This window comes from Vidua chalybeata, chromosome 7 (assembly GCF_026979565.1).
Source record: "Vidua chalybeata isolate OUT-0048 chromosome 7, bVidCha1 merged haplotype, whole genome shotgun sequence".
NCBI lineage: Eukaryota > Metazoa > Chordata > Aves > Passeriformes > Viduidae > Vidua > Vidua chalybeata.
The window spans coordinates 17610494-17624567 of NC_071536.1; the positions used below are offsets into that span (position 1 = coordinate 17610494).

General features: G+C 42.6%; 1 protein-coding gene and 1 long non-coding RNA gene across 2 annotated transcripts in view; one reads left to right on the forward strand and one right to left on the reverse strand.

Annotated features, from left to right (window-relative positions):
• Positions 1-11644: 11644 nt before the first annotated feature.
• On the reverse strand, positions 11645-12895 carry LOC128790727 (uncharacterized). Its single transcript, XR_008431835.1, has 2 exons — positions 12555-12895; positions 11645-12233 (listed from the first exon to the last, which is right to left on the reverse strand). It is a non-coding gene; the product is annotated as an uncharacterized LOC128790727 (long non-coding RNA).
• Positions 12896-13167: 272 nt separating this feature from the next.
• The window catches only part of CHN1 (chimerin 1), a 93330-nt gene continuing 92423 nt past the window's right edge, over positions 13168-14074 (forward strand). Inside the window, exon 1 of the mRNA XM_053947754.1 lies at positions 13168-13275. Within this exon, the coding sequence (XP_053803729.1) occupies positions 13170-13275 (106 nt within the window). The 5' untranslated portion in view covers positions 13168-13169. The remainder of the gene's footprint in view (positions 13276-14074) is intronic.

Sequence of the window (14074 nt, forward strand, 5' to 3'; positions counted from 1 at the left end):
TGTATTAACCCTGTAGCAAACTTCCATTTCTAGAAGTCAGAAAAGGAATTTCTGTACACTTTGTACCTTGTCTTCAGCTAAAATAGATATGACAAGCTTATGTTATCTTGATATTTACATCTTCCTAGCTAAGATACATTATAAAATATATATTTAGGTATGGAAGGACTTTGGAGTGTTACAAAAGATTTCATTACAGATGCTGTGCAAAACGAATGAGTGCAGGTTGTAGGCTGAGGGCTTCATAATTCTGCAAAGTGCAACCCTCTCCAAATGAGAGTTTTTAACTTCCTAGGTGTGGGGTGGGTTATCATCTAATCACACGGCTGTCCGTAGAACAAGAAGATGCATAATCTAGATCCAGTTTCTTTAATTACTGTGTTTTAACCCTTGCTCAAAATCTATCCCTCTTCTATCACCTTTTTCTATAATGACCCGTATTGTTATAAGCACTTTAGCCTATTTGTTTTTTGGGAGGAAGAGGAGGCACAGGAGAGGAGGTTCTTAGGTTTTTAGATAAAGTACCTGTAACTTAATTTAATTGGGGATGAATCGTTAATCAGAAAAGTGTTGTACAATCATTACGCAAGCACAATTATAATTCTTAGTCCATGGATAAAGAGACAGTAGCTTAAGCTGCATAGACTGATTAGAAATGCTAACAAGCATAGAAGGTACAGAACAGCTTGAAGCAAAGAAAAGGAGTCATGCATCCAGGAACTCTTCTTTGGTTTTATTACCAACAGCAGAAACAGAGCAGGACAGAGTAGGCAGTATTTGTAGCCACCTTGGGCAGCAGGGCCTGGTGATACTCGGTTTGCAATTAAGGAGCTTAAAGGAGAGTACTCTGGCTTAGGGAGGACTGTCAGTGCCGGGCTGAGATGAGCTTCAGGAATGAGGGCACTGCCAGGGAGACTTTTCAGAGAAACAGGATTGCAGGTAGCCATGTTTTCTTCGCCTCACTCTTGCCTGTGGCTATCTCAATACATCAAAGTACAAGCATGAGCCATTACAGCTCCATTCCAGGCCATCTGTGCCCAGGTGGATGGAATGTGCTGAAAGCTGGTCTGATGGCTGTGTTTAGCTACCTGAAAGATGAAAGTTAAGGTCTTGTTTTTTTTCCTACTGCCTAAAATGTTCCTGCTCTGGTTTTGTCGCAAGCTACTACTGGCAGGGTCTGCGAATAGTATTTCCCTCCCTTTAGCTGAATCACTTGTTCTAGACCAATACAGGAGGCAAAAATACTGCCTTTGAGAAACAACTGGGCTGCTGAATTTTATTAACTGAACGATTTGAAAATTTGCTTATCTTAATACATCTATCCTACATCTGGGATTCAAATCAGGAGAAAAAGGAGATGAGCAAGGAGAGAACGAGCCCTCTGCCTTAGTAGCAAACAAAATAAACTGCCCTGAATAAATTGAGAAGATGAAACTGGGGGGGAGCATCTGCACCAAGAAGATGCTGCATTTCACTGCTCAATTATAGCAGCCCTTTCCTCTGACACAAAGATGCGTTCTGTGAAGATCTGTTTCTTCCAAATGTTTACAGTGATGTTAGAAGTGTTTTGATCTCACTTGAGGTAAGTAGTATAAACATCCTGTTATTTGTAATGCTGTGTGGAGAAAGATATTCTTAAAGGTGATACAATGTATAGTACAGTCATTCTAGCTGTCCGTAAAATGCCAAGAGACTTTATAGTCAGCCTGGCTATGATTAGAAAACAAGCAAAAGGCTAATATTTCAGTCTTCTTGCTTTCTATCCTTTCTTTCAGCAGAATTGCTGTAAAGGGCTAATGATTTTTGCTGAAAAAATACATATTCCTTGTAAATACCAAGGAGATACTGTCTATTTCACTGGATGGCATTTTGAGCACTTGCTCATTTTGTTGACTATTTAATGACTCTTGGGCTATTTAGTTTGCAATTTATGACTTGAATACATGTGTGAATATGCAAAATATTTCTTTATCCTGTATCTAACTATTTACCCAAACTTTTTAGAGTCCTGATTCTAATAGGAATTTACTCTTCTAAATTATGCAGCACTCTCTTGAATGCTGTGTAGGAAGGTTGCTGGCCGCAGAGCCTTGAGCTCTGTTCTGGAGGGTGCATAACTCCCACAGGTCTTGTCTATTGAAGAATATGTCACCCCATTGTCAGAGTTAGATTGTCACAAACTTTCACAGATTGAAAACTTTTGGTTTCACATGTCTATTGATTTATTCTAGTCCAGTTTATATTGCTGGAGAATGGTACTAATCTAAATTTAAACTAAAAAAAAAATACAGGTATATAATAAATAAAGCTATATAAAGCTGTTTAAATTGTTGCAACACAAAATTTTGTAAAATATCTGACTTAAAGCAGCTTTTCTACATTACCAACTTCAAAGAAGCTAGAGCCTTTTTTATGAAGAGGTGAGGATTAATTTTATCATAGTGAAGTAACGTTCCTTCTATAATGAGTCTTTTCTAAGCAAGTACAAGAGCAGGATCTGATTACCCACTGCCAATGACCATCAATGCTTCTGTCAGTAAACATAATTTAGTCAAAGAAAATTTGAGCAGTGCACAGACTTGCTGTGCATCATCATGTACAGTCTCCTTACTCCTGCTGCAGAGTAAGGGAAATACTCCTGCTTGGTTCAATCTGACACAGAGGTTTACAGATGCCAAACAATGCCATGTTAAACAATGCCACCTACATGTCACCCCAGGTTGTACCCAGCAGAGCTTCATGGCACCTCTGGGTATGATACATTGCACCCTGCAGAGATTAAAAATGTAAATAATCTCAGCTTGTACAAGCTGAAACTAAAATGAAACATAGAAAAATATAATAATAATAAGTGAATGTTATTAAATTATTATTTCAGTTCTCTTCCTGAATGGAAACTTTTTTATACTGCATTCTGTTTTAAGGGTTTATCCAAAAATAACACAGGAAATACTGTATATAGTTACTGGAGCAAGGCATTTCTGGCAGATTTCCATGGCATGCTCAAAGTCTGTGGCTTGGGCTACATTTGTCTTTCATTTAAAGTGTGGAAGAGATTTTCGGTAAGTGCTGACAACAGCTCAAACCCCTACCTACTGAGTGGAGGGTTGACGAGTCACAAGCAATAGTTAAATAAACAGGATTTATCAATCTGCAAGATAAATGTTTTCTGTTAGTAATATTTTGCTTATACAAGACAATGGATAATAGATTATTAACCGAATGAAGTAAGTAATTTCATTTTGTACTGTTTCCTGCTGTGTGTAACAATCCCAAACCTGTGCATTTCTGGTTTCTCAGGAACAAAATGCCATCTAGTGGTAACTACTGGATATTTTGAGCAAATGCTTTTTTTATATGGACACCAAGTTTTCATTTTTTTTCCCTAGTATTCTACACTTCACAGCACATTAAGGTTTTGAGAGAAGAAGATAAAGAGTTCGATGGAAGGTGCAGTCCCCCCAAGGTGGGTCAGCAGTGGTAGGGACACCACGCTGCCCAGCTGCTTGGGTGCTCTCTTTCTGCCTCTGCAGCTGGCCTCAGGCAGGTCAGGGAGGTTTCCCCTGCCAAGGGTTGGATAAAATTTCATACCTAGTTGGTAGCCACACCTTACTGTTACTTGATATTAAAATACAATTTGGCCATCGCTGTATGAAAAGAGCTGAAAGCCACCTCTGCTTCCCTGACTGCTCATCTGTCTCTTCTGTATTCCCTTTGGGTTGTCATTCTCCAAGGAGCTCAGGGGAAGCCACCCTTCTGCTCTTCTAATGAACTACCAGGGAATGGTATAAGCTTCTCCATGATGTAGTTTGCCTCCTTGACTCGTCAGAGTAGACTATGAACTCTAAAAAAAATTAACAAAACTAAAATTTCGCTTCTAGAATAGACTCCTGAAAAAGTAACTGCCATAAACTGGCTTTTAGAGTTGAATAACAGACTTTATTTGTACAGCAGGAATAAATAATAAAAATAAAACCTTATGGTTCTATGTAAATATATTCATAAATGTAAATGGGGCATAGGAGCCCTGCATGTGACATGAGCTCACTGGTGGAGATAAGTGTGACTTTATACCTGAAGCCAACTGAAGAGAGCTCTGCAGTGTTTCATCTTTCCATGGGTTTACACTTCATTGTGACAGGGGTTGTGTTGTTGTTTATGGATCTGCTTTCTCCATGCATTGTTTAAATTCCTGCATCTGCTGATCCGTGCTGCCATATTCCATTGCACGATGCTGGCAGCAGCAGTTGCCAGGGCTGTAATCAGACCGAGGTCCGAGATGTGTTCTGCAGGCTGGTGCAGAAATCTAATCTGTCCCACTGATGTCACTGTAGAAGTTTCTGAAGACAGCATGACATTGGTTTGGTGGGCTGGGAAGGAGTTTGTGGATGGGTAAAGAAATCCTTAACCTTGACTCTTGTTTTGCATGGTATTTGAGTAAACTGAAGCAGACTGAAGCATCTTGTTAACAAGGGCACTCAGAGCACAGGTCATTAAAAGGGTCATCTGAGAGTTTGGGCTGCTCTGTGGTCCCTGCTGTTGCTGTGATGCTGCACTCGTGCACTCGTTTGTCCCTCTAGAGTGCTGCTGGTTATTTTCCCAGACACTGGCATTGGCCAGCAGCCAGTGCAGCTGCAGAGAAAGAGGAGGGAGTAGAAACAGGACTAGAGCAGTGCTGGTTTAGTGGGAGTAAATTGTCATGGAAGCACATTTAAGTAGGCAGAACAAGAAGAATTTGGGGAGATTGGCAAATGCAGTCTGAAAAGCACCAACAAATCTGTCTTGTTTGTGCTTGCTAAAAATAGAGGAGGAAATCCCTAGATCTGGGACAATTTCTTAAAGCTAGAATAGTGCCTTTCTCTGAGAAACAACTGCAGTCTTGCAGCTGTTGCAGCTGCATCTGCCCTTCACTCTCAAGTTTTCAGAGCAGCAGGATGCTTTAAGAAGGTTATGATCAGAAGGAAGGCATTCTGTTGTGCACACAGTATAGAAATCTTAAGAGCAAGTAGTCCTGCAATCAAACCTTAAAACAAAGGAGAAAAAATAGGGAAAACAACTGTTCAGTAATGATCCACCTGAACTTTGCATCTGTTTTTGAAGCTGTTTATCTCCATACAAAAACAAGTAAAATAGAATATAGTGCCTACACAATGTTTTTCATTCCTTCAAAGAACTGGGCAGAATGCAAGTAATGTTACTTCCAGTGTTTTAGTGGGGGCTTTTGTCTTTATATGGCTAATGGTTATATGCTGTAAGGAGGAAATTATTTTAATACTGTATAACATTATAATCTGGACTATTGCTTTTGATTTGAGTACTCAGACAATAAACTAATTGATTTTTTTTTTTGGCCCTTGTTACCCTTGAGCAGTTTAAGACACGTTTGTCATGAAAATGCATCCATGTGGGAGCAGAAAGGAGAGCAGTTTTCCCGTAGGGGGCCCAAGAAGCTGTTGTCTGACAACAAGCAGCAAAGTGGCAGCTGAAACATTGCTGCAATGCTCACAGAAATGGTAGGGTGTGGGTCCCTCTGCTCCTGCAATATCACACAGGGTTTGCCAAAGAGCTTTGCTTGGTTGTGGCTTTTCAAAATGTATTTTCTTGACTTATTGGCCTTTAAGAAAAAAGAAAAAAACAAACCCAAACCTCTCTGGAAAGTGCTTCCCTTATCAGTGACTCACTGGTGCAGATAAACTCTGAATTCTGAAGTCATTGTGTTTGCATTGAAAGCATTGGCATCATATCTCTGTGTCGAAAACCACTAGAAACTGAGTGTGGGAAGGACTCAACCAGGAATTCAATTTCCTGTATATGTCCTTGATTGAGGATTTCATGATTTTACAGCTGAATACCTGAGGTTGAATTCCAGGTCTGAGCTTGGTGTGGTGATGTGCAAGTCAGGTTGCAAGATCAGTTATCTCTGATTTTGTTTAAAATAAAACTTCTGCTTGCACAGCTGAAAAGCTGCCAAGTCTTAGTAATAGTCTAATTTAGTTTTGATTTGCTAAGGGGCTTTCCATGTGTCGTGGTTTACAGAAAGCAAAACGTGCACCACCATGGGATGTAATTATTTTATTATTAAAGAAAGGGGAAATAACGTGTGGGGTTTTTTCTGCCTTCTTTCCTCCTCTCCCAGAAAAAAACAGTGACATCAGGTACAGGAAAGAGAGATTTCTGTCTGTGTGGGTGACATAGTAAATAATGTATTTTGGCACAATTAAGGGCTCAGAATGCATCAGGTAATTCTCTCCTTTCATAAGGAATCTTACTGTTGTAAACTTACAGTTCACTAAAACTATTGTGATACTGGCAGATAAATTAATGAATAGTGAAAAACCTCAAATCCTAATTAAATCCCACTATTACTTCCAGGAATGGTTTATCTCCTCTCCAGGAATACTTGATTTGAACAGCTTAACAGGAAGAGCTATTGATCCCTTCAATAACACTTTAGAATCATTAAGACGAAAAACTTTAATCTCCTTCAGCTCTTTGAAGTTGCTTTGGTTAATGTCATCTCTCTGTGATGCTGAAGAGCTAATGATGTTCTTGAAAGATATTTCCAACATTATTTTCTCTTGCCTTTTGTGCCCTGCTGCCATTACCTGGCTGCTCACAGGGTTAGCTGTGCAGTAAAGCAGGAAGGTACCAGTAGTGCATGTGCTTGCCTGCTCTGTTTGGAAGGTTTTATATTCTCCTTCAAAAGTCTTCCTGGTGGAAGTAAACACATGGATCAGAGATTTTTTTTTTTTTTAACTTCTGATTAGTTATCCCGTGCTTCCACTATCTCAACATTTTGAGGCTTGGACTTAGAAGTACCTTCAAGTCATTAAATTTCATTCTACACAGGTCCTTGATAACATGATTGCATCTGTCTGTACAGAAGAAAATTCTCACTGTTTCTAGACTTAATTTCTTATTTATTTTTCTAAACTATTACATAAAATTCAACTTCAGATGTGATACAGTTTGCCTTACCAGGGCCCATACACCCTTGTTAATGTGAAGTGCATTACTGAGCCTTAAAATACCTCTAAATATTTCATGTGATCTGAATCATGGACATTATCTCAAAGAACACTAAATAGTCTAGAAGGTGCAACCATGTCTGAGAAGCAAGTTGCATGGGATAGCTAATACCCTCATTAAAAACATTATTTTTGACTGGCTTCAGTAACACATACATTCGCTTCTCAAGAAATGTAGAAATTACTTTGAGGAACTGAAACTAGAAAATCAAATAATTGCACCAAGGGTGCATTAGTTCTATACAGCACTTCAAAATTGCTGAATTGTTATGAGAAGGTTCAATTTCTTTAAAAATTCCTCAAACCCATCCAGGAGATCTAGAAGTGGGTCTAGTAGTTCTAGAAGGCTCAACTGATTGCATGCAGAGCCACTGCCAGTTCTGTGGCACAGCTTATGGTTTCAAGTAGGAGATCATAACTCAGGGTTATAGACATTTTGAAAGACGGGACTAGAAGTATCTTGGAGAGTTTTATATTTTTTGATGGCTGGCTTGTTCTTAGTTTTTTGTGTTTATGGATGAAATTAGTCATAACAGTTTATTCCTGTTTTGCCAGTGGCTTGCCTTCTGTTTTTTAACTTGCAGTTACCATGTTTTTTTCCCAAATATACACAGGCACTACTTCAACTAATGCTTAATATGAATTTCTAAGCATGGTATAAAAACAAAATATGATGAAAGTTAAATAGAATGTATAAGCTGCATTTTATAGCCAGTATAAACACACTTGGATGTTTTATAGCCATCAGTATTATCTCCTTTGACACTTGAGGCTTGTCCCTAGGAGACAGAAAGCAGAAACTTCCTGGAATTTCTTTAATTAGCCTGTTCATTTCATTTAATAAAACAAGAAATCAAAACCATATTGTGTTTCTTACACTGGATTCTTAGAAAATGTAACATAGAGTATGTAGCTCTTATATCTAAGCAAAAGTGCAAACAATTTTGAGATTTCCTAGTTTTTTAATAATTTTGTTACTAGCTGATTTCACATTAGAAGTCTGTGTTTATGGGATATGCCAGTAAGTGTGCACATGAGCAATAAGAAAGCTCATAAAAAGTCTGGTGTTAAAGTGCATTCAGAGCAGCTGCAAATGGAAAAAAGAACCAACCAACCTTTTGCAATTATAAATAGTTTTGATTCTATTAGCTCTAAACATCACCTGCTTCAAGAGAAATGCTGTGCATGTCAGCATCAAAGTTTAAGATCATATGATTTTGCTACCTGCTACACAGGTAGCATCAGCTATATCCTATGCACAGTACCTGTTTATGATGTAATTCTCACATTTATGCACATCTCAGAAATCCAATTAAGTGCAGTCATGATGTAAAATTCCTTAAGAATTCTTGCATGAAGGACTTTGTTCAGGAAACACAGGCAAGAGGGAGCTTTTTTTCTTTGATGCAGTTTCATTCCAAAATGGCATAATTTCTCCTAACACCAGTCTAAACACAGCACATTCTTTAGATTTCAAGTAAACAGCATCAGTTTAGTTCTAAAATTAAGACTGTGTTCATGCGCTCTTCCCATTAGATCTTATGGCATTCACTTCTACTGTAACCAGAAAAATTCTAAATCTAAGGTTGTCATTGTCACCTATTTGTGTCAAACAACTTTTCATGACCCAGAGAGCCAAAAGCAGGTGTGTTAAGCCCATTTTTCATTTCACTGATGTTCACCATGCACTGTGTACCAAACTGCTCTAAGTTGTTGTGGGGACATAGTGCAAGTCCTGTGGATCAGGATAGGATACCAAATGTGAGTTTCTAATGCGGTAGTTGTGATTTTGTGATTTAAAAAAAGAGCTGTGGTGGATGTTATACATATCTCCCTTTCTTCAGCAATGATCAGAAAATTCAAGATGCAAGTTCCTCCAAATAACTGTTATTTTGCTAGTCTGTACACTGATGATAAAAGAAAAAAAATTACCTCAAAAATCTACAGACTAGCATAGATCCTAGTAAAACACTGATTATGTCTGATTTGCAAAGTTTGTTCATAGCTGCTGCAGTTGATGCAGGATTCTCTTTCCCTCTATGCCTGTACAGTGTTGGGTAATATTGGGCTTAAATGATTTTGCCATTAATAATGAACAACAGCAGCATCCAAAAGACAGGCTCAAATGGCAGTTCTGTCATCAAAGGGAGAAAGATTATCCAAAATGCTGGCAATGTGCAATGGCTGTTCTGGGTTTGGTAATAGGCTTGATGTTATACTCAAATAGCTGTCATCTATATAAATATTAATTATAACCAGCAAGCTGGCTGGTCAGCCTTCAAACTTTTTATGGATGACTTTTAAATTAGCTAAAGTAATTGAATTTATCTTACTGAACAAGAGGTAGAAATCTGTCTTGTTGCTTTCCAAGGAGTAAATGTTCCATTGCAAATACTGTGAACTCCAAATCTGCTTGTAAGGCAGCCCTTGGCCACTTCCCTGCCTGCCCCACAAACTTCCAGCAATTACACATTAAAAGCTAAATTAAATTCTGCACATAACAAGGCTTCTACAAATGCTGTTTTCCTGCTGTCAAGGGGATCTGTAGCAGGAAGACACTAACTGTGATAAGATGCTACCCCTATTCATCAGGTAACATCTCACCATGTCTTCACTTTTACTGCTTCCCATTAATAAAGGACAGCTTTAATTTATGGTAGGTTGGGTTTTTTTTCCTTCCACAACATTATATTTACTAGCTGGTAACCTGTTTTTACAGTTGTGTATAAATCTTTAAAAATGTCAGTGATTAATTTTAAAATCTCATTTATCACTATATGATTAGTGCATTAGTTAAGGTTTGAAGAATAAATGTCAAGTAATTAGAAGCAATTTTGTACCAGACTCTCAGACAAGGTGATGGATCACAGAAAAGCCACTGGAAAATGGACCACTGGTCTCATGGTGCTCAGTACCCAGAGCAAGACAGCAAAAGGAGAGGAGCCAAAATAAAAGAAAAATTTAAACACTAGAAACCAATCCCAGACCCCAGTGATGATATTTTACATGAATAATGAATCTGTAGTAACTGACTACAGTTTCTAAAGAACTCTGGGGTTTTTGAAAGATGAGGCAAGAAACCTCTGAAGGACAATGAGAAGGCCAGAAAATAGCATCTTACACTTGTATTTCTCTTCTGGAGCATTTATCCTTGAGGTACACTTTGTAAGACACCCGCAAATATTCCTACCAGGTGGCAAACACAATGGCACCTTTGCTACACAACGTGATGCTAGCAAGCCCGTTTTGCAAGGGAGGGCTTTTCAAGGGCTAAAGATCCAGGGAAACAAAACACCAAGCTCATCCTTGCTGCCATTTAAACCAAGGTCGTGCACACCGGGGTTCTCTTTTGTTCTCTCCCCTGCGAAAGAGCAAACCTACGAGCTGGGCTGTCTCGGAAGGAGCAGCCCCTCCGACCCTACAGGGCCAGGTGGGAGCTGTGTGCCGGCTGCTCCCGAGCGTCCGCATTTCCTCCCTTGCTCCCTGTGCGTGGCGATGGGGCTGGGTGCTCAGGGAGCTCCAGCTCTTTTCTAATGAAATTCCCAGAGTTGTAGTTAAATCATTGTTATCGCTTGTGCATAAGATGTGCTGGCTCGATAAGGCATTACGTAATGTTAAGATAATGTTGTTATTAAAGAGATATCTCCGTGAGGATTTCAGGTCCATTCAAAAGCAGGATGTGGTGGCAGGGACCTTCGCCTGATGAATTTCGGGCTAATGTTTTTTTCTGCTTTGCACCTTTGATTTGTTCCTGCTGTGCTGAGGCTGTCGGCCCTTGTAAAGCCAGAGCTGCCATGGGTAAATGGTACAGGTTTGTACAGGCACACTCCATGCTGCCCAGCACCCGTGGGGGCTCTGGGTTTGAGCCTGATGGTCCTTCCAAAAGCAGCTGCTGTTCCCTGAAGGCTGCTGGAGCCAGGGCCAAAACATCCTCCTAAGCCAAGCAAAGAATCTAATCAGAAATAACAACTGAGTTCTGTTTTGAAAACTCTGATCAGCTACTGTTCAGGCACAATAAAGTACAGTAACTAACTGTGAAATGACCAACACGCTTCCCTAGGTTTTAGCAATAACTGCACTAATAGCAAAGGCATTATTAGACAATTGAAATGACTAATCAAATCACTCAGGCTGATCTTAACTGTAGTATTGATACTGCCTATCACAAAAAATAGTTTTACACTCTGAACAGGAAAGCATTTTTAATGTAAACATGCAGTTGAATAGTTAGTAAAAAAAGATTTGGGAGTAATGGAAGAGTAAAAACTGGCCACTTAATTGAAGGAAGTTGGAATGAAAGCTTGGGATTTAATTCCAGGAAATGTGAGGGGAAAAACAATCTGAAGATCCAACTTATTTCCAAAAAGCCAAGGAAAACACTCTGTGCACATAAAGGTCAAATCATGTAGGTAGAAATGCAAAGCTTTTTTGCATTGCTTTTTTCCAAACCAGTTTTCATTTATTTTTAACCTTCTTTTAGTCCTGCAATTAAAATATTATTTCTTGGTAGTCCATCTGCTCAGTAAACGTTTGCACTTTATACATGCAAAATGAAAATGTTTTGTAAGATCAGGTACATCACAGTAGAATTTATTTGGGAAGAAATAAGAAAAAGGAAACAATCACTCTCGCATTTATTTTTTTAACTTTGCACATTAAGTGAAGTACATAAACGTAAAAAGCTATGCTTTGAAATATATGACAGACATAACAAATGTCATGTTTTTGTCTTAAAGGATATTTAGATATATTGAAAACTCCCCACAATGTTTTCTTTTGGTTCTCTACAACAAAGATTAGGCAGAATTTTGAACATGAGCACCTGAGTGTGGCTAACTGCATAAACCACCTGTTTTATTAGACAGGCCTTTATGCTTTAGCTGCCTCGTAGAAGGAAAGGTGTTTTATTCACTTGCTGACCCTGAGCTGCACTCACAGAACTGAAACCATTAATTGCAGCCTATGCACATGCTTTCCTTCCTTTAGGCTCTTCTCTGCCAAAAGCCGTGTCTCGCAGGCAGGCTTCCCACTGCACCTCAGGAGAAGGTGGGGCCCGCTCCATGACGCCCGTGAAAACACCTGCAAAGCCCGCTTGCCCTGGCTGAGGTCTGCGGAGCCTCTGCTGAAGGTGGTGGATTCGCGCAGCTGTAGCGGGTTACATTTACGCGGATTGCGCTGCGGCTGGGTTTGAATTCTAGCGCGCACCTGTGAGGAGAAGGGAGAGCTGCGGCTGGGGCGGCGCTGATCCCGGGGGACACGGGGCTGGGCAGCCTGCTCCTGCCGGGAATGCCGAGCCTCTGTGCTAAGTGTCTGCTTTCCGCTGGAAAATGCCACCTGCACAGGCGAGGTACACCAGGTACGGTGTTGCCTTTTCAATTAAGCGCTTTTAGCGCTGAAATTTACAGTCCTGGACAGCGAAAAACGATGAAGCTGGGCTGGCTGAAATTTCTCGCACGAAGTATTTTGAGGGGGAATCTATGTGTTTGCTCTCTTCGTGCTTGCTGGCATATAAGTGGAAATTTTCACCTCGCTTTAAGGAGTCATGTTTTTCCCAGGACCGTTGGCTCTTGTGCCGGACCGGGCAGGCGCAGCTCTGGCACGGCCGAGAAGGCACCGGCCGGGGGAGCGGTGCTTTCCACGGGGCATCTCCTCAGAGGAGCAGCGGTGCCCGGGACGGCCCCAGCGGTGCCCGAGGGCCGAGGCGGAGCCGCGTGCGAGGATGTGCCCGGGGCCCCGCGCGGGCCGTCCCGGGAGGGACGCGCTTCCCTTTGTGCCCGGCGGCGCGGCGGCCGCGTTGCCATGGGAACCGTCCCGGCGGCCGCGGCGGGTGGAGGCGGGCCGAGCCGAGCGCGGCGCAAGATGGCTCCCCGAGGCGGCGGGACGCAGCGTGAGCAGCGGGCGGGGGGCGGGCGGGCGCGGGCTGCCCCCGGTGCCGCGCGTCCCCGGCCACCGTCCCCCGACACCCCCTGGCCTGGCCCGGCCCAGCCCAGTCTGGCCCGGCCCGGCCCTGCCCGCCCCCTCCCCTTCCCTGCGGGCTGCGCCCGCCCCGCCCCGCGGCAGCAAGTGGCAGCGGCCGCCGGTGCCGCGGGGCGCGCTGACAGCCCCGCGCCCAACTTGTGTTGCAGGCGCGCCCCGCCGCTGATGCGAGAGCTGCCGCCGCGCCAATGCCAGCGCCGCGCCGCCCGGCCAGCCCCCGCCGCCCCCCGGGCCCGCCCCGCCGCCGCCGCGATGGCTCTGACCTTGTTCGGTGAGTAAAGCGCCGCCGCCTCGGCCCGGCGGGCGCGGGGCTGCCGCCCCCATTGTCTGCGGCGCGGCAGCGCCTGGGCGTGGGCGCCGCCCCGCAGGGCCGGGCCCGGGGGTGCGGGAATAACGCCCCGGCGGGGGCTCGGCTGCGACGAGCAGCGGAAAGTTAGGGTGCCTCGGGAAGCCCCGGCCGCCGTGGGGCTGTGCCGGAGACACGGGCTGGCCCGGGGGGACCCCCGGGAACGTCGGGGCACACGGGGCGCAGCTGCCCGCGGCGAGCCGGTGCCTGCCCGCCGCGGTCAGCCCGGGAAAGGCGGCTTCGGGAGTGCTGCTCCGGCCGTGCTGCACAGCCTGGGACGGCGTGGTGGGAACCGGCTTGAGAAAACTCTAGTTTAAACTGTTGAACATGCGGGTTCTGCTGAGTAGCGGTATTAAATTAGGCTTGTTTATGCTTAACATGTGCAATTTTACAGCAGGCAAACAAACAAAAAGGCTTCAAATTGTGTCTGGCAACATTAGGTAAATGCAGCAATGCAAAGGAAAACAGAAATTAGTATAACTAAGGTCAGTACAGAGTTAACAGTATAATCGGGATACTCTTTCTTGGAAGAAGCTCATGCACCACAAGTGATTTCTAGTGAATAGAGGATGCAAAGTCTGTTTATTGTGTTTAGTCTGTGGATTTTATTTCATATATAAACAAGTGGCTTGCTTTCATTCATTTCCTGATTCTTGGACTGGTACAATTTCTTAAAAGACTAAAACCAATTTTTAGGTTTTCTTAAAAATTGACAACGGCTATA